The sequence below is a fragment of the Parastagonospora nodorum genome, assembly GCF_000146915.1.
Source record: "Parastagonospora nodorum SN15 chromosome Unknown scaffold_7, whole genome shotgun sequence".
Lineage (NCBI taxonomy): Eukaryota > Fungi > Ascomycota > Dothideomycetes > Pleosporales > Phaeosphaeriaceae > Parastagonospora > Parastagonospora nodorum.
This window is the reverse complement of record NW_001884555.1, coordinates 1,338,951-1,358,554: the sequence shown is the minus strand read 5'-3', so window position 1 is coordinate 1,358,554 and position 19,604 is coordinate 1,338,951. Positions and strand designations below refer to the sequence as shown.

General features: G+C 49.2%; 7 protein-coding genes across 7 annotated transcripts; 4 read left to right on the top strand and 3 right to left on the bottom strand.

Moving 5' to 3' along the window:
* Positions 1-157: 157 nt before the first annotated feature.
* SNOG_05409 (hypothetical protein) lies at positions 158-1,130 on the top strand (the record flags this gene model as incomplete). Its single annotated transcript, XM_001795763.1, is given in 2 exon segments — positions 158-629; positions 646-1,130. 2 exon segments carry the CDS (start codon positions 158-160, stop codon positions 1,128-1,130), a joined length of 957 nt encoding a protein of 318 aa, XP_001795815.1.
* A 396-nt stretch (positions 1,131-1,526) lies between these two features.
* Positions 1,527-2,466, bottom strand: SNOG_05408 (hypothetical protein; the record flags this gene model as incomplete). Its single annotated transcript, XM_001795762.1, has 2 exons — positions 1,527-2,226; positions 2,450-2,466. 2 exons carry the CDS (start codon positions 2,464-2,466, stop codon positions 1,527-1,529), a joined length of 717 nt encoding a protein of 238 aa, XP_001795814.1.
* Positions 2,467-3,318: 852 nt separating this feature from the next.
* On the top strand, positions 3,319-5,782 carry SNOG_05407 (hypothetical protein; the record flags this gene model as incomplete). The annotated part of the gene is made up of 3 exons (XM_001795761.1): positions 3,319-4,333; positions 4,421-5,138; positions 5,227-5,782. The coding sequence occupies 3 exons, from the start codon at positions 3,319-3,321 to the stop codon at positions 5,780-5,782; spliced, it is 2,289 nt and encodes a 762-aa protein (XP_001795813.1).
* Positions 5,783-7,285: 1,503 nt separating this feature from the next.
* SNOG_05406 (hypothetical protein) lies at positions 7,286-7,506 on the bottom strand (the record flags this gene model as incomplete). Its single annotated transcript, XM_001795760.1, has 2 exons — positions 7,286-7,311; positions 7,431-7,506. 2 exons carry the CDS (start codon positions 7,504-7,506, stop codon positions 7,286-7,288), a joined length of 102 nt encoding a protein of 33 aa, XP_001795812.1.
* A 2,489-nt stretch (positions 7,507-9,995) lies between these two features.
* Positions 9,996-10,204, top strand: SNOG_05405 (hypothetical protein; the record flags this gene model as incomplete). The annotated part of the gene is made up of 2 exons (XM_001795759.1): positions 9,996-10,066; positions 10,150-10,204. The coding sequence occupies 2 exons, from the start codon at positions 9,996-9,998 to the stop codon at positions 10,202-10,204; spliced, it is 126 nt and encodes a 41-aa protein (XP_001795811.1).
* Positions 10,205-12,824: 2,620 nt separating this feature from the next.
* Positions 12,825-15,098, bottom strand: SNOG_05404 (hypothetical protein; the record flags this gene model as incomplete). Its single annotated transcript, XM_001795758.1, has 5 exons — positions 12,825-12,986; positions 13,025-13,646; positions 13,699-14,461; positions 14,511-14,999; positions 15,047-15,098. The coding sequence occupies 5 exons, from the start codon at positions 15,096-15,098 to the stop codon at positions 12,825-12,827; spliced, it is 2,088 nt and encodes a 695-aa protein (XP_001795810.1).
* Positions 15,099-17,322: 2,224 nt separating this feature from the next.
* On the top strand, positions 17,323-19,216 carry SNOG_05403 (hypothetical protein; the record flags this gene model as incomplete). The annotated part of the gene is made up of 3 exons (XM_001795757.1): positions 17,323-17,460; positions 17,530-18,320; positions 18,382-19,216. 3 exons carry the CDS (start codon positions 17,323-17,325, stop codon positions 19,142-19,144), a joined length of 1,692 nt encoding a protein of 563 aa, XP_001795809.1. The 3' UTR covers positions 19,145-19,216.
* Between the last annotated feature and the right edge of the window lie 388 nt (positions 19,217-19,604).

Here is a 19,604-nt window from a genome sequence, read left to right as displayed (position 1 = left end):
ACTTGGCGAGGCTTGATTGATCGATAGCTAGCTGTACCTGCTCTGGCCTAAGTGCACTCACCCACGAAACTATCTCGTTCCACAAGTCTCTTTGCACATCAAACCACAGTTTTAGGCACACTGCGTGCTGCGAACGGCTTTAGCTGCATCAATCACCATGTTCCGCCGGCCAGGCGCAGGCCGCTCGAAGGCTTCCGCAGACACGCTTTGCCAAAAGTGTCTCAAAAGAGGTCACTACAGCTACGAATGCAAGGCGACCGCACAAGAACGACCGTACCAGTCACGGCCTTCGCGAACACAGCAGCTTCTGAACCCAAAGCTGAAGCCTAAGCTCACGACCGAAGTCCCCGAAGACCTACTGCGCAAGAAGGGCGTCGCCGACGAGATACTCAAGAAGAAAGAGGTAGAGCGATCAGTTCGCGACCGCAAGCGCTCAAGGTCACTCTCGACTTCATCCGCAGACTCCGTTTCCACCATCTCCACCAACCGCTCGCCGTCTCGGTCACGCTCACCTCCACGCCGAAAGAAGCACCATGGCGGCGATGACAAGGCGCTCACAAAGCGGAGGAGAAGATCAGTGTCGAGAGACTCGCGCTCCTCATCCGGCGCCGAGCGCAACACCCGGCGGCGCATGAGCTCCTTTAGCCCCGGCGAGCGAGGAAGGCGCAGAACTCGATCGCGCTCCGTCTCACAGCGCATGGAGATGTCGCATGAAGACGCACGACCAAAGCATAGAAGGACTTCAAGATCGCGAAGCAGGCACGGAAAGCGACCAGTGCGCCGTATCTCGCCTTCGCGCTCAAGGTCTCGGTCTCATAGCCTCGATCCCATGGACACGTCTGACGACCGCAATGGCGCAGCGAAGGGCAGATGGGGCGCATCACCGCCAGCGCAGAAAGCACCCGCACGATCTCCATCACCGTATCGACCTGGGCGCGTTCGTAGCCCCAGTCCACATGCGAGGAGACGAGTTCAACGGTCGCCTAGTCCGCGTGGACGTGGAGGACGGAATGGACATCGCGACGAGAGACGATTCGATGGGCCACCGAGGAACCGCTTCGACAACGGGCCAGTGCGACAAGCACCACCAGTCGCTGCGCCGCCGCCTGTGCAGCGCGAGCGCAGTCTGAGTCCGTTCAGCAAGCGCGTTGCTCTGACGAAAGCTATGCAGGGAGGGAGGATGTAAAAATGTAGATATGGAAGGCCAGGGGGCACTAAGATCATCCAGCTTTGTGAAGAAGTCCTTGAAAGGTGGACAGGCGGCATTTTCAGGTCATCACATTTGCGGGACAGGAGTTGAGGGCAAGCTTCATTACGGCGAAGGGCTCGCCGAAGCTGCGTTACTAGCAGCTATAATATACCCATCGAAAGTTTCTACTCGTATCGTTGGTCTCTCGTTTTGGTGTGCGCGGCATAATGCGCAGCGCTTGCTCCATAGTGACCTCTCCGGCCAGATGCAAGTGCGAACGTGTTCCTCGACACGGCATTTCATAGTATCTCAACTCAGCTCAATGCCACCCAGTCCTTCAGCTAACGTCCTCATCTTCCTCATCCCTCCTTCTCTCCCGCTCCTCCTCCTGCTCCTTCAAATGCATCGCCTCGACCAGTTCAGTCCCCTCCATCCCCACCTCCTCGCCATCCCCCTGATTCTCATTCCCGCGCCCAGCCCCAGCAACCTGCTTCACGCCCTCCTGTTTCTGCGCCTCTATGCGCTCCCTAACCAATCTCGCAATCGCATTTTCCGTCTGCACATCCAGTGGCTTGATCTTCTGCTCCAGATCTCTTTTCAAATCCCAATTCGGCTTCTTCGGCTGTAATTTGAACAGATCGAGTCCTTTATTCTCGTCGGCTTTTTCCGCGTCTTGTTGCGCTTTGGTTTCGATGGCGAGTTGCTGCGCTTTGTACTCTAGTGTTGATGTCGGATCGGATATGGGCTGGTTCTCGAAGCCGAGTTTGACGTTGCGGGTGGAAGGGTCGAAGTTGCGCCCGGAGAGGTAGGTTTTTGTTACAGTGTTGTCTATGGAGGCGTCGGTGGTTGTGAGGGTCGATGCATTCTCGGATTGTGCTGGGGACTCGTTGTCGGCTTCGTCTGTTGTGGGGGGCTTGTTTCCGCTTGAGGGATTTGAGCTGTGCGAGGCGCGCTTTGCGGTCGTTCGCGGCGGCAGAGAGCTTTTCGTGGGAGGACATGGTGGGTCTGGCGCAAACGTGGAGGAGAGCTTGTAGGTGCTGTATAGATTGCGGTCTGATCCTTCTCGAAGATTTGTAGGCTATTTATTATAGGCGCGATCACCAAAGCTCTTCCAGTGTGGTATGTACTTGATTGTGGTGGTGTTGTCGCAATGTTGAAGTGTGGTTGCGGAGAGCTCCAAAAGTTTCGGAGGTGAGGCTCCGGCTAGCTCGTCAAGCCACAGGCGCAGCTTGCATCTCGACTTTTTCGTCCACCACTCACGCGCCGCACATCTTCATCTCAACTGCCCCGTCATGGCTCGATGAAGCGTGCAGCATACCCATTCTCCCATGCCCCGAGCCCGCGTCCCTAATGCTAGCTTCATCGCCAGCGCGGAGCTCCCACTACTCCCCTTTCTTGCGCCGCGAGTCTTTACCGAACCTCTTCTATCGAGAAGAGGAGCGAACGACCCAATGGCAAGAGCAGCAGACCACAGAAAGAGAAGGCGGAGGTTGGAAAGCCCAATTATGGGTTGAAAGAAAACGACAATAGGCTTCCACCAAAACGTGGGTCAGATACACTATGCACATCCACACAGTGCGGAAATGGCAGTACCGCTGGTGGACTGCTTGGGTTCGTCCTGTCAAGACCAGCATCCTCGAACAGTACCTTTTCTCCCTCTCTCAGTTGAGCGCCGCTATGCCGAAATCTCTTCGTTCGCACGCCAGTTTGGAAGAGGCTATAGCAGTGGCAGAGCTACTCGTGGGGCTACTTCTCGTGGAGGAACGTCGATTCAGAAGGCATCAGATACAGCGGCAGCACGAAAAGCATCAACGCTGTATCGAAGAGGGCTACGGCTTGCAACGAGACGCGAGCGAATACTTAGTCTTCAACGAGAACGACTCGCGAACTACGTTGCCCACGAGATCGATCAAAGGAGGTCAAGTCTCATGAAGCAGGGCCAATACAGATCACTCCGTCGTCGTATAATGAACCTCGAGCACTGGGACGATACTCAAATAAACCTGCAAGGGCGACAAGGCGGCAAGAGGAATCGCCTTGTCATGACACGGGCCCTTGCAGCACTGGACCGATCTCTGTACCCTGCGATAGGGCAATATACACGCAAGATAGATGTCAAACACGACCCGATGTGCGCCAGGTGGAGTGCGAGGGTATTTCCAAAGGCCGCGAAGCAAGATCTCGAAGAAACCTGGGACAACTGGATGGCGCTGGATGGCAAAACCAGGCAATCGATATACAAGAGCCTGTTGGTGTATTTACTGCACCGCAAGCCCGCTCGCGCCATGCAATTCATTCAAGTGCTAGCTAGCGATCGGCTACTACGAGCACGCAAAGCAGATGTCATCGCAGATGCCCTAGGCCACCTTGCAAAGCTACACAGCCGAGATGTTTATGACGCCAGACACGAGTGGAGTACAGACAAGAGAGCTGTGAAGCGAAAGTTCGTGTCAGATTTTGTTCACGTCTTCCACCAAGTTCTGGCTGCGCGCCCACGAGTCTGTTCACAGGACCTGCTATACAACCTTGTGAGCGTTGCAGAAGCCAAGGATCTCCAGAAGGTACTTACGTGCTTCCTCGAAAATCGCACGTACCTCGGCTTCGACACTCTCTTGCATTATGCGAATGCATTCGCCAAAGCTGGAGATGTTCGATCTGCATTACGATGTCTCGAAGAGCTGAAAGCAGTGAACAGTTCGACGACCTGGGAGACACTGTCTGATCGAGAACGGCTTCGATGGTCTTGTGCCTTGATCCTGCGAAAAAGTATGAGTAAGGGTCACGAATACCACGAAACTCCTGCCATTGTAGAGGCGATCGTTCGCCTAGGCATTACGATGGACCTACTTCTGTATAACGTCGTTATGCATAACGCAATGGAAGCTCACGATTATTCCACTGCCTTCAAGGTCTACAATACATTAGAAGGTAACGGACTCAAGGCAGACAAGCACACCTACTCTATCCTTTTGCACGGGTGCACGTTGCAGGACAATCCTGCCATGTTCTCGCAGTTTGCAGAGCATTGTGCTGATGTGGCCGAGGAGATCAGAGATCCATGGTTAGCCACAGACTACCTCCACTATGTCTACGTCAGGCATCACGACCATTCAGACAAAGCGCAAACATTAGCCTCGCTTCAGCGTGCGTATCTACGCCTCTTTTCAGCTAGACCTTTAGACTTGTTGACGAGTCGAGTGAGAAGAACACTGAGCGCTCCTCCGGGCACAGAGCATGGTCCGTCAGAAGCTCCGAAGTTGGATCCCCCGTCTATGGCCGTGTACATCATGTACCAAGCTCAAATTCAGGAGGCTCTTACTGGAAGCCCACGACAGATGGAGGACATGTATGCAAGGTTCAAATACATCGTGCAGCAGGACATCGATCCAGCGCTGACAAGGCTTGCAAACGACGCTATCATATGGAACGCATTTCTGCTTGCTTTCTGTTCGAAACAACAATTTGCCAGCGCGTCGCAGCTTATCAAAGACATGGCTGAGCACTCGACTCAGCCCAATATCTACACCTGGAACATTTTCATGCAGGCCTTCTTCAAGACCGGTCAAGTCCAAGCGGCCGAGCGAGTCTTTGAGATTTTGCGCAGTCGAGGTGTTGATCCGGACCAATTTACGTACGGCGTAATGCTGCGGGGCTACGCCAAAGCGCAACGCGTTGATCGTATTGGAGAGATCATGCAGCACCTCAATGCTGACCAGGAGATGGAACCAGACTTGTTGCGAGCGCTTGCTGGAATTACGCAGCGGAACAAGCTCATGTTGACCTTGGAGAGAAGTCGTGTTTACAAGGAGGTTCAGGCGCAGGAGAAGACCAGGCTCGAGGCGGAAGACGAGGAGCAGAGGTGGACCGCGCCGCAACTGGGCGACGTTGAGTCGCCAGCAGACGTTGTTGAGAGGGAAATTCAAAGCTTTGCCTCGGACGTGGCATCATGGTGCAGAGGCTATGTCACTTTTGTGGTCACGGGAATCGGAAATGAATTCGAAGAACTTACCCGCAATTCAAGCGGAGTCTTCGTACAGTGCAAAGCCCACCGAAGCCCCGGCGAGTGCGGACAGGCAAGGTGTACCGGTCACACAAGAATACGGAGTTGAGCACTTGCCTGAAATGGAGGCAACGCACCTCATCAGACAGCAGCCTAGCACCGAAACGGAGAGTGCTGGCAAATCTCAGCCTGGGGATAAACTGGGCCCTGTGGTTATGCCAGAGCCTTCCAGCAAGACTCAGCTTCCTACTGATCCCGCGTCTGTCGCCAAGCCAATTCCTACTCCGACGGTAAAAGCGACGTCATCCAAACAAAAGCCCACCAACACGCGTTCTCGCCCAGCGCGAACACCACAACTAAGGCCGGAGAATGCACTCGACCCAGACGTCCAATACAAAAAGCTCCAGGAAAAACTCGGCATCTTGGCACCTCCATCCCCGTCCCCATCTAGCGACGTACAGCCTAACCCCTCGCCCAACACCTCATTCGGTGCAGACCTCGGCTATAAATCCAGCCAGGTATCGAAGAGCCTGCCAGAATTCACATTGCGCAGAATGTACCCGTCGACAAGGCAGCGAGGAGGAAAGGAGTGAATAGCAGACAAGATGAGCATTTCCAGCGTTCAGCAGTAGCATAGCATAACATAGCATCAAATGAAACCTTGCCACTTTTAAACCCAAACCCAACAGCTCCTCTCATCTCATATCACGTCCGTATCTGAAATTTATGGCAACGCGGATATCGTACCCGCACTTTTCTCCTGTAATCCACATTTTGCCCTAAACTTGCCTATCCAGGAAAGCGCCACAATAATTGGCACCGGGTACAGCAGCCGGGTATTCTGTCTGCGGCACCGAAGCTTATTATTGTACTTCGCAGTAGTAGTAATAAGTTTGATGTATTGTACGTTTGATAGATTGTGTACGAGACGACTTTTGTCGAGGGAGTTTGCGAAAGGCCGGCGCAAATGCCCGGCCTCGGAGGTGAGTGGCCGGAGTAGGTTTCCGCGTTTTCCAGCTATCATCGATGGCATGGAGGAATATGGCTGGAAGGGGAGTGTTGAGGGGGCGAGCGCTGGCTTGATGTGGTGCAAGGGTATCTCGTGTCTCATGACGGATATAAAGCACGAAACGCTTTGGAGAGAACACGATGGCCCTCTCTATCCTCCAGGCTGCGAATTGGCAGTATGTTGCGTGAGGATGCATTGGCGTTCGATACATACTAATCACCCCATGTCCTCGACGTTGATCCCGGCATTCTCCTGTTTGAGAATGCCCCCGGCTGGCGTGTCCGCTCACATGCGTTTTCGCATTCCCGATACTTGCAACATGGGAAATTCGTCATGGCATTGTCATCGGTCAACTCCGCGCAGTGTGGTAGCACAAAGATATGATTCGCTGCTGTCATCGGTGGAAAAAGAATTTCTGTCCGCGGAAAGAGCGCTGCGTTCGACGGCGGAGGGGAAAGTTGCCAAAGAGGGTATGCTGCACGGCGTCGATAGAGACGTGGCGTTTGTACGGCATGCGTTTGTACGGCATGAGGTCAGTGTTGGCCTGACATGGAAGTCTGCACGACTTTGAGAATGTGGGAATGTGGAAAACGTACCCGCGCAGCTGCAATCGACGGAAGGGTGGAAAGTTGCCTACGGGGGCAATACAGACAGCGTTGTTGAAAAGGGGAACTGCTGAAGAAAGAAGCGCTTGATGTGTGTTGAATGACGTACATGTTACAGCAGATACCAAGGGTCGGAATATGCGAGGTCGCAGTGTGTGGTGTGCCCTAAAAGCGAGAACTGCAATTGACAGAAAGGAGGAGAAGTTACTTGAAGTGGTATTTTGAAACCTGTTGGAGTCCTTCGCCAAGTGGTGGAGTATAGGCGATCAGAATGTGAACCTTTGGAAACGGACAGTTATCGACAGCTTCAACGGGTGTTGCCAAAAAGGCACATTGAAGGCGTGGAAGATTGGTATAGACATGGAGAGAAAACGAGATGATGCATGGCGTACCTTGAATGTGATGATTGCGTTCGACAGCCAGGGGGAAAGATTTCCCGATATAGTGCTGTCTTATGCATCTAAGGAGACGGGAACCTCGCTTCAGCATTCGCCGCTAATGGATAAACCTGTGGAAGCGAGCAGCAATCGACGTTGAAACACCAGCTTACTCGTTAAAGAGCATCGCACAACCCTCGAAGGTATGAGCGTGCCCTGGATCGCGAAGACAGTAAGACGGTCAGCGTACCTTCAAAGAAATGGCTACGATCAACACAAAAGACAAGAGACTTGCCCGATATGACGATATCTGTAGCATCAAACATGGTGATGGGCTCCGCTGATTCAACGCCGTTGTTTCGTTGTACCTGTGGAACTGTTCAGCAATCAACACTTATGCAGAGGGTTCCCTGAAGAAGAAACGGGCGTGAAAGAAAGGATGCTCTGGCCAGACCATGTCCCATGGTCGTTTGTGGGCACAACATTATGTTCCGGCGAGCATTGTACCATTCAGTGAAAGGGAAAGACCACCCTTAGTGAAGGATGTCAATAAGGTTCGCCAAGGTTCGGGAGGTAGTTGGAGCGGAGCGGGTAGACCATGGGGTGGTACAGTGACAGTCTTGGTAGCTTTGATCCTTCAGGGTCCCGAGTTTAGTGTACCTATGATAGTAGAATGAGGGCCCGTGGAGATTGTAGCTCGCACGTGATTACTTGAGTCATAGTGTTGGAGAAGGAGAAGACGGAGCTATGAAAATGACTTCACATTTAGCAGAGTGAAATATAGAATTACTCGATTGAGTCAAGACTTGATCTACAGGTACCATTGATTGAACAAATGAATCAAATCGAGAGCGCAAGCAGCGAATGAAATAGTCAACAGAGCCGCGTTGCAAAGACTAAGAGCTTCTGCATCATGCAAAAATTGAGTCTGTAGCGAAGCGACACGGCAGCAACGTGAGAAAGAAACACGGGTTTTTTTTTACTCACTAAATGTTGCAACGCATCTGTGTAGGAGATGCGTTTGTCCGGATCTTAGTTTGCTTCGTGGTCCAGTAAACTTTTGAGGTCGCGAAGATTTAGCGTTTACTCTCTACCATGGGAACGCAACAACAAGCGGACCTCGTTTGGGCGGAGACTTTGGTGGCGCAAAGTTGAAACCTTCAATTGTAGAATTTGCGCGGCTTCTGCAGACCTTTTCCCTATAGCCTATTTGCCCGACTGACCGGCAGAAAAGATTGCATGGTGTGTTTTCGATCACACTTTGCACGATCTTTGATCGTGTCGTGAGGTGTAGAAATTCTAACGCTTCGATGTTTAGCATGGATCCAAGCCTTCTCTATCACAGTAGCTCCATGGTTTCATAGAGGAGTTCAAGGAGCTTTGTTAGGTTTGGGACGCTGGCGAGACAGTTGCAGACTGTACCTGTGCAGACAAGACTACAATCGATAGCAAATCGATACAATTGCTACATTGAGTATCAAGACAGCAAGCCAAACCAGTCCATCTGACGCCATTGTTTGACCAGCAACAGGCAATTCCATGGGAATAATTCTACAATCGGCAGGTAACGTAAGGATTCCTGTTACAGCAAATTGTTGGGGCATATCACATCCGTAGAGCACGTGTGTGTGATAATCTATGGCACGTTAGCATCACCATTGTGAGGTATTTTCCGACTTTACCTGTTAAAAGGATGCTGAATTCAACACTTAGTGATGAGAATTGCGCAGTTCGGTATGTTGGAAGAGCTTGAGGTACACCACTCTGAGGCGGTCCAAAGATGAGTGCATAGTCGCAGCACATCATGAACATATGAAAGGGAGTCTTCCGTTGTGGTAAAGTGTTGGGCACTGCCAAGGTTCGAAGTATGCATGCGAATGAGTTCTCTGTCGAGATCAGGAGAAGGTCATTAGAGATAGCTTCGCATCGTACCCGTCAGCTGGCGACTGCAATCGACAGATTGATACAATACTTCCCGAATTGAGTACTTCGAAGGAGCTTGTTTCACGCCACCTCAAGACGGTCGCGAGATGTAGCCGTGGTCGAACTCCATGGCCAGCAGTCGACGAGAGGCTCAGAAGTTGGTAGATGCGGAAACACAGCGAACATCAACCACGGTTGAATCGGATGCATAACATGGAGCGATAGAGACTTCTGATGTTTGGTAGCATTATGCCGAGCTAGTATGTTGTCGATGGCGACAGTGAGGGTGGATATGCAGTGGAACGGCACCACACTATGTTGCAAATGCCGGCGTCGACGACGACGTCGATTGTGATCACCTTGGCAATTTCATAGATTTTGACAATAAGGGTTATGATACTATCGAGCTGTGGTTTCATCGATGGAGAACATCGAAGGCTGCTTGGAGTATCAAGAGCGGTTTTGCTCTCCAAAGTAGCACAAATCTATCATCAAGGACGTCAGAAACCACAATTTTTATGTTTGACCCAGTATCAGCCCTGTTGAGCTCAACGATTAGGCCGGAGAGCTTGACCATCGCCGTCATTAACACCGCAATCTCGATAGAATTCGATGTGGTACGCTGTGACTGTTCACATTCAACAGTCGGCTCCTACCAGCGTTTGGGCAAATGCGTGAGATATCGTTACATGGCCTTGCCGCAGTCAGTCATGGTCTCATCATATCTAGAACATTCCAAGGTCGATGTAATTATGGCTCGCACTACAATAACACTCTTGAGTTATGGACGGAAACCTCATGGAGTCAAACGAGGCGCACGACGCGTGTATAGCATGTGCTTGAGCACACCCTTACCACGCAGCTCATTTGATGAACCGAAACTGTAGCTGTGATGGAGTGTTTCGACAAATTGTCGCTCGGCCCCAGTAAGCACTTCCGAGAGGCAACCAAGAAGGCACATGAGTACGTAGACCAGACCACATGGCCGCCGAGGCTTCCGTTCGTTTCTTCAGTGGGCTGAATTAGTTTGATCGTGATCGAAGTAGATCTCAGCGCACAGAGTGGCTCGGAGCACCCGGAACCGACAGAAGGAAAGACTGAGGGGCGCAGGACCAACTTTCTATTAGGCGACGCAGGCAACAGTATCGCGATGCGGGCCACGTAGCGAGGAGAGCGCTGCTTCGATTCTGGATAGGAGTGTGATGTATGCGTCTTTGTAATAAAGTGGGCGAGTTGACCTGGGTGATGCTTGAGTTCGAGGCACTTGTGGACGCCTTCCGTTGGTGGAGGAACAAGATTGTGAATTTCTCGCTCAGCACTGCAGGAGTGTGCGTGTACGCTCGGTTCGAGGCTGCAGCGAGCGCGCAGTAGTGTAGAATTGCTTTGGAATCCCGCTAGGTACCATGATGGAGATTGACAGCAGAAGAGATCGGCTTTTGCGCGGGGCTGCGGGGAGGCCCAGTATGATGATTGGGATTAAAAATAGTGACTGCCTGCATACTCTATGTTTAAAATCGTATTATAGCCGCCTAATAGCAAAATTAATAGTAGAGTACGTAGCAATATAATTATCTAGCTAATAAGAAGCCTAGAGCCCTAGCTTAGTAATCTTTCTTTCTAAGAACGTAAGGCTACTTACTACTACTAATATGCCTATTCTAATTAACTTTTTAAAGTTTTCTTAGCTAATACTCTCTTAAATTCTTTATGCTAAAGCCTAAAGGCTTACCTAATATTACTTGCTCTATCTAAGCTTTAATTATTACTCTTATAGTTATTATAAGGTAGAAAATTAACTAAATATACTAAGCTCTTAGGCAGAAATAAGCTACTATATTCTTAGTAGTAAGAAGAGCAAAGAAGCGCGTTAGAAATAATAATATTATTAATCTTCTTAACTTTACTAAGCAGGAGAACTCTTAAGAGGCGTATAAGAGAGCTATAATAAAGGTTATAAAGAGCTCTCTAGCGTTAGTTTATATATAAGACACCTACTAGTAGTTCTCTTAAGAGACTTAAGATAAAGCTATACGAAACTATACTCTATTTAATAACCTAACAGCGCCTATAGTAGCTTAAATTTGCTACTTCTATTCTTATCTTACTAGCTAACCTTCTCTTATAAGAGTTATAGAATAATATAAGCTTTATCTTTCTCCTAATCTTCTTAATCTCTGCAGAGAGTACGTTAAATAAGCTCTCTATTAGATTAGTAAGAACGCTCTCTTTATCTTTATAGATAAGACTTTTATATAAGCTAGTAGGCAGCCTTATAAGCAGAATAAAGTTACTATAGTTATTAAGAAGGCTCTAAAGGAGAGAAGCATATATAAGAAGCTTATATACTTTAATATTATAAAGTAGAGAGTAATATGCAAGGATAATTATATGCTAAGGCTCTTACTTCTCTAGAAATAGAAGACGCTTAAGAAGCATAAGAAATACTAAGAAGAGCTTAATTAGAAGAATAAGAACTTCTTAAATTAAGCTATAGATAATAGAGCGCTAGCAAAGCTACTAAGCACTATCTAGAATTAGATTATATAAGCTACTAATAATATAATAGATCTTAATAATAAGGCTTGCTTACAGCAGAGCAAGCAACGACGCCTATAAAAGAAGCTATAATTAATATTTAAATATAAGACTTATATAAGAGATAATACTAAGAGCATAGACTAGTTTCTATACTGCAAATATATTCTCTATAAGTGTCTATTCTTATATATTAAGTAGCTCTAGCAGCTTAACTCTAACTGCTCTATTATTATTATTAAAGATAGAGCTCTAGCTTATTATAAGGTAGCTTTATTAAGTAAGGCAGAGTACTATATTAGAGGTATTATTTAGGCTCTTTATCCTTCTAATTCTCTAGACCTTAATATAATTAAGAGCGTCTAAGACTATATAAAAGATATAGTAGATAGGCGCTTTTAGCACTTAGCCTCTTAGAAAGTAGTACTCTAAGAGAGAGCTCTTATATAATAAGAATAGAAGATAGTAGGCGCTATATGCGTATAGTTAGCTTAGAGCTTTAAGAGTAAGCTAGAATAAGTATAAGTATATTCTAGTAATAATAACTATTATAGTTAAAAATACTATGCTTCTAGCTATCTAAAATACTAAAAATTATAAGAATTAGTATAATATTAAGCTTATAATATAGCTTTAAAGTTAAGAGAACTTCTTAAGCCTTACTACGAACGCCCTAAGCGTCTCTCTATATAATTTGCTACTAAAGTAAGAGATAAACGTTTATTAGCTAAATACCCTTATTTGCTACTAATCTACCTATAAATAGCCTATTAGGCAGCTATAATACGATTTTAAACATAGAGTACGCAGCACAAACTCCTAGAACTAGGGCCAATGTAGTCCCTTAATCGAAAGAACAACACAATGAACGTTGCGGAGATATGGTGTATGAAAGTGCCAGAACCTTATGAAATTGCGAAAGTGAGACTGCAGAGAGAACAGCGCCCATAGGACATATTTTGTACGTATGGACTCTAACGAAGGAAACAAAATAAGTATGAAAGAGTATGCCTTGAATGTTGTGCTTCTCAAAAAACGGTATAAGACTAGTAGCACGGGCACTAACCTTGTTCCGTGGTACAAATACCCTCCCGATGACGCTAAACTTGCCGCTGGCGCCCACACGATATTAGTTCGATAAGGTAACCGTGGCTCTCGCATTTTGTTTACTTGATTAAAATTTCATTCATATGAAGGCGGAACATTCTAGACCGATTACATCATCCCATAAAACCTGGCCATGCCCTCCCTTCTTCTTCATCCTTACTTCCTCTTTGCAAAGTCTGCAGTGACCTTCCTCGCCAGTCTTGCCAGGCCATCTCTCGTCTCCCATAGGGGCAGCAGACAACTGATAGCACTTGATGCAAACACCCATATAAAACTTACTACCACCCATCCTGTGAAGAAACCTTTCGAGAAGATGTAGCCGGAGAAGAACATTGGCATGGGGAGAAGAAAGTCGAGGATGAAAGTCAGGACGAAGGCGAAGATACATGCCATCTTGAAGGCGCTGCGGAGTGTCTTGGGGTCGTCTTCTTCTTTCGCGGTTGGTGCTAGATGAGGTGGAAGCTCATCCTGGGAAGCGTGAGTGGCTGGAGGAGCCGACACTTCTGTTGCATCCTTCTTTTCATTCGAATCGGAAAGCTCAGGGGTCGAAGTATCTCTCGGTGTCACAGTGCCGTCTTGTAGTGTTCCATCTACGACAACGGCATTGATAGCACGCGTAATCTCCCAGTCGAAGTTGTCTGGTTTGATCAGAGATATGGTCGTTGTCACGATCAGTCCGGTCATGATGGACGCAAGGTTGCCCGCGAGCGTCGGATACGACAGTCCCGTGGTTTCAATAGTGATCTCGCCATAGTAGTGCTTTGCAGTCGTGAGCCAGGCGGTAAGACCAGCAGCGAGTCCTGAGAGACAACCTGCGATTGCTCCGGCTTTCGTTTGCTTGCGCCATAAGATTGAAAATGCTGTCGGGAAGACGGCACCCCCGATGAGAAGGCCCATAACGCTACATATGGTCAGCAATCGTGCACTTTGTAAGGTGGTAGAGTGGTACATACAGGAAGAGCCAGCCAAGGTCAATTGAGGCGGCGTTCCAAATACATGCAAAGATAGACATCGTCAAGCCGAAAACGCAGATCATGATGTGTGAAACGAAAATTAGCTGCTTAGGCGTAGCTTTAGGCTGAATGTACTCTTTGTAAATGTCGAATGTCAGCAGAGATGACACTGCGATAAGCTCGGCTGAAGCACAAGATGTGACTGCCATGAACAACACAATGAGCAGTGCTATAGCGCCACCTTGTCCCATCAGTGTTTCAGCAGCAAAAGCGGCAGCAAGGCCTGAAGAAATTTGTCCGGGGGTTGGTACATTAGGGTAGGTTGGGAAATTTGGGTGGTCCGTAAGTGCTGCAGCAGCTAAACCCAGGGTCGTTGAGAAGCCAAACGGAATTGCGAACCAGGCAAGACCGCCTAGAAGATAAGCCCGGACTGCTGTGGATGGCTTCGATGCAATGGCACGTTGCCAATAGGCTTGATCGAGGAAGACCGTACCAGATCCTGAGCAGAGTTGAATGACGCCAAAGATAAGGCCGTAGTTCGACTTCAGAGTCAGATAAGATCCGTCTTTGTTTCCTTCGATCGGGCGCTGAGCTCCAGCTTTCTTGAGAAGGTCGAACATCTCGCCAGGCGACCCAATCAATGGACTGATTGCGTACGCGTTGAACATGAAGTAAAGGATGATGATCATGAGAATCAAGGTGTGGCTGTAATCGCAGAGAAATGTCGCTCTGAGTCCGCCCAGGATGACATAGGCGCAAACACCTAGAAAGATCAGCCTTGACTCGTTGCTGCGTTCTCAATTTGCCCATACCAACTGGAATTAGGAAGATGGCAGCATAGACTGGCATTCCTGTCAAACTTGTGACAACGGCACTTCCGCCGAGTAGCAACTGGCTACCGACGAGAATGTTTGTTACAAAGGCGAATAGCATGAACACCAGATGCGCGAAGGTCCCATATCTTGCTTTGATGATCTCGAGATATGTGTGGCATCTCGGCGCATTCTGCTTGACCTTGCACGCAAGGATAGAGAACATGAGAATCTGAACAGTAGCGCCAGCTGCATACCAAAATGGTCCGGCAACTCCATACGTGTAAGCAACAGTCGAAGACTGAAGCAAAGTGGCGGCCCATGTCCAGGCGGAAACAATGCCAGAGGCAATCAGACCAGGTTTAACAGATCGAGAAGCTGTGTTGAACTCCTCCGATTGATGTGTTGAGTACTGCGTGTAGCGATTCTGGAGATAGGAGATGAACATCATCAAAAAGGCGAAGAAGAACCCGATGCCGATAACCACACCTTCAATTTGTTAGATTCATAGATGAAAGTAGCACAGTGTAACATACCATAACCAGCTCCCACTGGGAGTGGGGTCTTCACAGCAACCGCGTCAGCCATTGTGAAGTACAGAGCAAATGATCAAAATTCGGCAGGTGCTTTCCTCGACAGAAGAGGTACAATGCATATATACGGAAGGCAATCTCCAATTCTTGCGATTATCTTGACCATATCGCTCACGAAACTCCCGGCTGCTCTTTCGTCGGTCTAGTACTTTTCCGCGGTAGCAATGCTGGGGAACTCACCCCTTGAACGGGTGGGCAAGTTGGGGTACGATACACAATGAGCACAACATCTTGTCGATCCGAAGTAAATGGTGAGCATGCTGAAAGATAAGCCAATCGATATGTTTAACCCATGTCGCACGAACGGTCTTGCGGGGTCAGTACTTTTAACCGAGTCAAGGATGTCACACGTCATTGCGAAAGATAACGGCTGGTAACAACTCTCAATAACTCCAAGCTACTCCAATTGACTCCAATTGAAGCAACGGGTAGATAAGAGGCTAATCAAGACGAAAAGAACTCTTGAGAATCGCTTGTCACTGACTTCGTCCAGAGTTCGCTGTTTAGAGATGTGGGGAAGTCGTTGAAGGCGGTTCTGGAGTTCATTCGGCTAACTTCCCCACGAGTTCTTCGCAGGTGATTTCTAAGAGTCCAAAGGCTCCTGTGGTCTACTAAATAATGAAAAGATGTCTGCGAAATGCTTGACAAATTAGAAGAAGGAAGATATACGGCTGACTGCTTATCGTTCTTAGTGACCTTGGCTGACTGTTGAGTGGCTAAAATCTTATCTCACGATTGCAGATCAGAAGGCCCGTTTAGCTCTCCAGGAAGACAGCCCGGATGTCTATTGCGATGCGGAACAACCTGCTCCGACTATGTTCTTGAATAGTCTTCGAACACGTCTGATGCTACAACACTCCTACCAGATGCGATCCTGAAGATTCCGAAGGTGTTTGATGGTGTGGTCTCTAAGACCCACATTACTACCTGCTAGCTTAACGTACACAAGCCTTTAGTGTGCTTGCGTTCACCGGAAGGGCACGTAAAAATGTAGGGAGAGGTCCCGTGAAATTGTCGCTACAATCCACACCCTTCAGGAAACTTACTGTAAGAAGCAAAAGACGTGAATCAAGGCTTGCATTAGGCGTGTAGAGCATGCGGCAAGTCGTTCGACCTTTGGAGGCTCTCGTGTGTAATCGCTTCTTATATGTCGGGAAGCGCAGCTTTTCAATAGCATCAAATCGATCGCACCGGAAGGCGCACTGATGTCTTCTAGTCGAGTAGGTCTCGTTCCGACATGCTACAGCCGTTACGCCTCGATCCCATGCGTATATCCATACTCCATTTGCATACGGTACCCTTGATACATCGAAGGAAGAAGATAGCCCAGAGGAGCATGCCGGAGAGCATGTTTGACAACGAGTTCATGTCGTGCCTTCGGGACCGGTGTGGAGTCAAGCTTGGAACGCGTCAACATCTCGTTGCGCTCGGCCATGATCCACTTTGCCATCTGTACAGAATGTTCGAAGAATGTTAAAGCGGGTCTCTGACACGTTGTTAGCTTCAAATGCGCGTTTCGTCCGTCTCCACGAGTCCCGTTAGCTTCTACATCTGGATTTGCTATCGATGTTCTTCACTGAAGACTTTAGCGCGAGCGGAAGAGGAACGCGTTCATGACGTCACGCCACGCATTTTATCGCTCTTTCTATGTTGAACCATTCCTTCATCGCAACATCGGAAAAGAGATGCGTCTGCACAGCGGCCAGCATGGTAAATGCAGAGTTCAGAGAAGTCGTTGCACCTCGGCACGAAGACCAAATCCGGCACCGCAAAATTTTGCGCGTCGCAGCTTTGTTCTCCACTATTGACGATGATCGCAAACTGACGTCGGATCTCCCATCTGTGCACCTTGCCGAAGAGCCTCATCTCCACTCCACACGGCCCTCTACCAATAGGAACGATACGCTTGGTGAAGCTTGATAATACCGAAGCCTTACGTTGGCCAAGCTTCATCAAGGCATTCCACAACTAGCGCCCGTTTCTCAAGTGATCGTCTGAAGAATGACGTCGGCGGTTCGAGACGCGACACACAAACTGCAGTGCACAGGCTAGCAATGGCCATACGGACGTTGGAACCGCTGTAGTGGATGACGGCATTGGGGTGCGGGCGTGAATCGCGGAGACAAAGCATGGAGACTTAAAGGGTGGAGTCCCCGCATACTCAAAAACGTCTCCCTTTCCAAGCTTCACATCAAACACCACGAGATCTGTACTCCATCATGGCGATACTCGATCGCTTCAAGGCGCAGTCGCGCTCGCCAGCTTCTTCTGTGGCTGATCCAGAGAAGAAGCCCCAGATTCTTGAAATTGGCATGCGCCAGATCTTTAGACCAAGGATTATCGCCATGGCTATCATTGTATCGATGGGCGGCTTTATCTTCGGTATGTAAAGTTGAACAGACTTCAGAAGAAGCAGCTGCTCACAGACTTCAGGATACGATACCGGTCAAATCTCAGGTTTTTTGGAGATGCCAGACTTCCTAGAGAAGTTTGCCGACCAAAATGAGAACGGCGAACGGTCATTCAGCAACTGGAAATCCGGTTTGATAGTTGCATTGCTATCAATCGGTACCCTGATGGGTGCGCTCATTGCTGCGCCCATATCCGACAAGTTTGGTCGCAAGTACTCCATCATCTTCTGGAACATCATCTTCTGTGTTGGAGTCATCGTCCAAATCGCAACCACCAACATATGGTACCAAATCTCGCTCGGAAGATGGGTCGCAGGTCTCGGGGTCGGTGGCCTCTCGGTCCTTACGCCTATGTACCAGTCCGAAACTGCCCCAAGATATGTGCGCGGCGCATTGGTGTCTTGCTACCAGCTCTTTATCACCCTTGGTATCTTTGTTGCATACTGCATCAACTTCGGCACGGAGAAGACCCCAAGTTCAGCGTCCTGGAAGATCCCCATGGGCATTGGCTTCATCTGGTCGTTCCTGATGATTGTCGGCATTCTGTTCATGCAAGAATCCCCCAGATGGGAATACCGTCAGGGCAAAATCGAAAGCGCGCGCCACACCATCGCGCTCAGTTACGGCGTTCCAGAGGACCATCCCCACGTCCAGACCGAGATCCGAGAGATCGAAGAGAAACTCGAGGCTGAACGTGCTGGCGGTGAACATCACCCATGGTACGAGATCTTCACTGGCCCACGCATGCTGTACCGTACCCTACTCGGTATCACACTCCAAGCTCTCCAGCAGCTTACAGGCGCCAAGTAAGTGCCCTACCCTCACTTCCACCTCAATTCCCCTCACATCCTCTAACCACAATCCTAGCTACTACTTCTACTATGGCACCACAATCTTCAACTCCGTCGGTATCCAAAATTCCTACGTCACCTCGATGATCCTCGGCGGCGTAAACTTCGGCATGACCTTCCCCGGCCTCTACATCGTGGAAAAATACGGCCGCCGCCCTTCCCTCATCTGGGGCGCGCTGTGGATGTTCATGTGCTTCCTCGTCTTCGCCTCGCTCGGCCACTTCGCCCTGCCCAACCCCGACGGCTCCACGAACCAGGGCATCGGCTACGCCATGATTGTCTTCGCGTGCCTGTTCATCTCCGGGTTTGCGATGACGTGGGGCCCGATTGTGTGGGCCGTCGTTGGCGAGATATACCCCTCGCGGTATCGAGCCAAGTGCATGGCGCTGGCCACTGCATCCAACTGGGTCTTCAACTTTCTCATCTCTTTCTTCACGCCGTACATCACATCGGCGATTGATTACCGCTACGGATACGTGTTTGCGGGGTGTTGTTTCGCGGGCGCGGTGGTTGTGTACTTGTTTGTTTGCGAGAGCCATGGGAGGTCGCTGGAGGAGATTGATACCATGTATATCCTCGGTGTGACGCCGTGGAAGAGCAAGAATTGGCACCCGACGCCAGGCGAGGATCTGCCGAATTTGGATAGTACGTATCTTACGCCGGGCGCGAGGGGCATTCGAAAGAGGCAGGAGGCGAGGGTGCCGGAACAGTTGAGGAGAGAGGAGGTGCCGGTTACAGAGGCTGATATGCTGGCGTCGGGAGCGAGGCCGGTGCAATAGATTCATAGCCGGACATACGCTGTGCGTATTATTAGACAAAGCAAACAATGCCATCGACGTCTTTCAGTTGTACGATGATATTTTTTATGTAAGCGGTTACATGAACTATACTCCCTTGTGAGTCTTCATGTCGCATCTTGGAGCGAATTGCTACGATCACTTGGCGAACACTGTCGCAAGGAACGCGGTTGTGCATCAAACCATCTCTTCTCTTCAACATCTCTCCTCCATAACGAGTTGGGCAGCGCTACGACTTATTCTTTGTATATGAACCTCGCACTCATCGTCTTCATTAAGTGTCTCATGTTCATGAAATTCGCAATCATATCGCGTGTGCAGTTAGGCAGACGCGAAATAAGGACCAATGAGGCGCTTGGCACGGTGAGGGTATCAAGTGAAGGTGAAGCTGGAGTGCGATAGAAATCGACATTATCGAAAATGTCGTTGCTCCTTTGGCCCA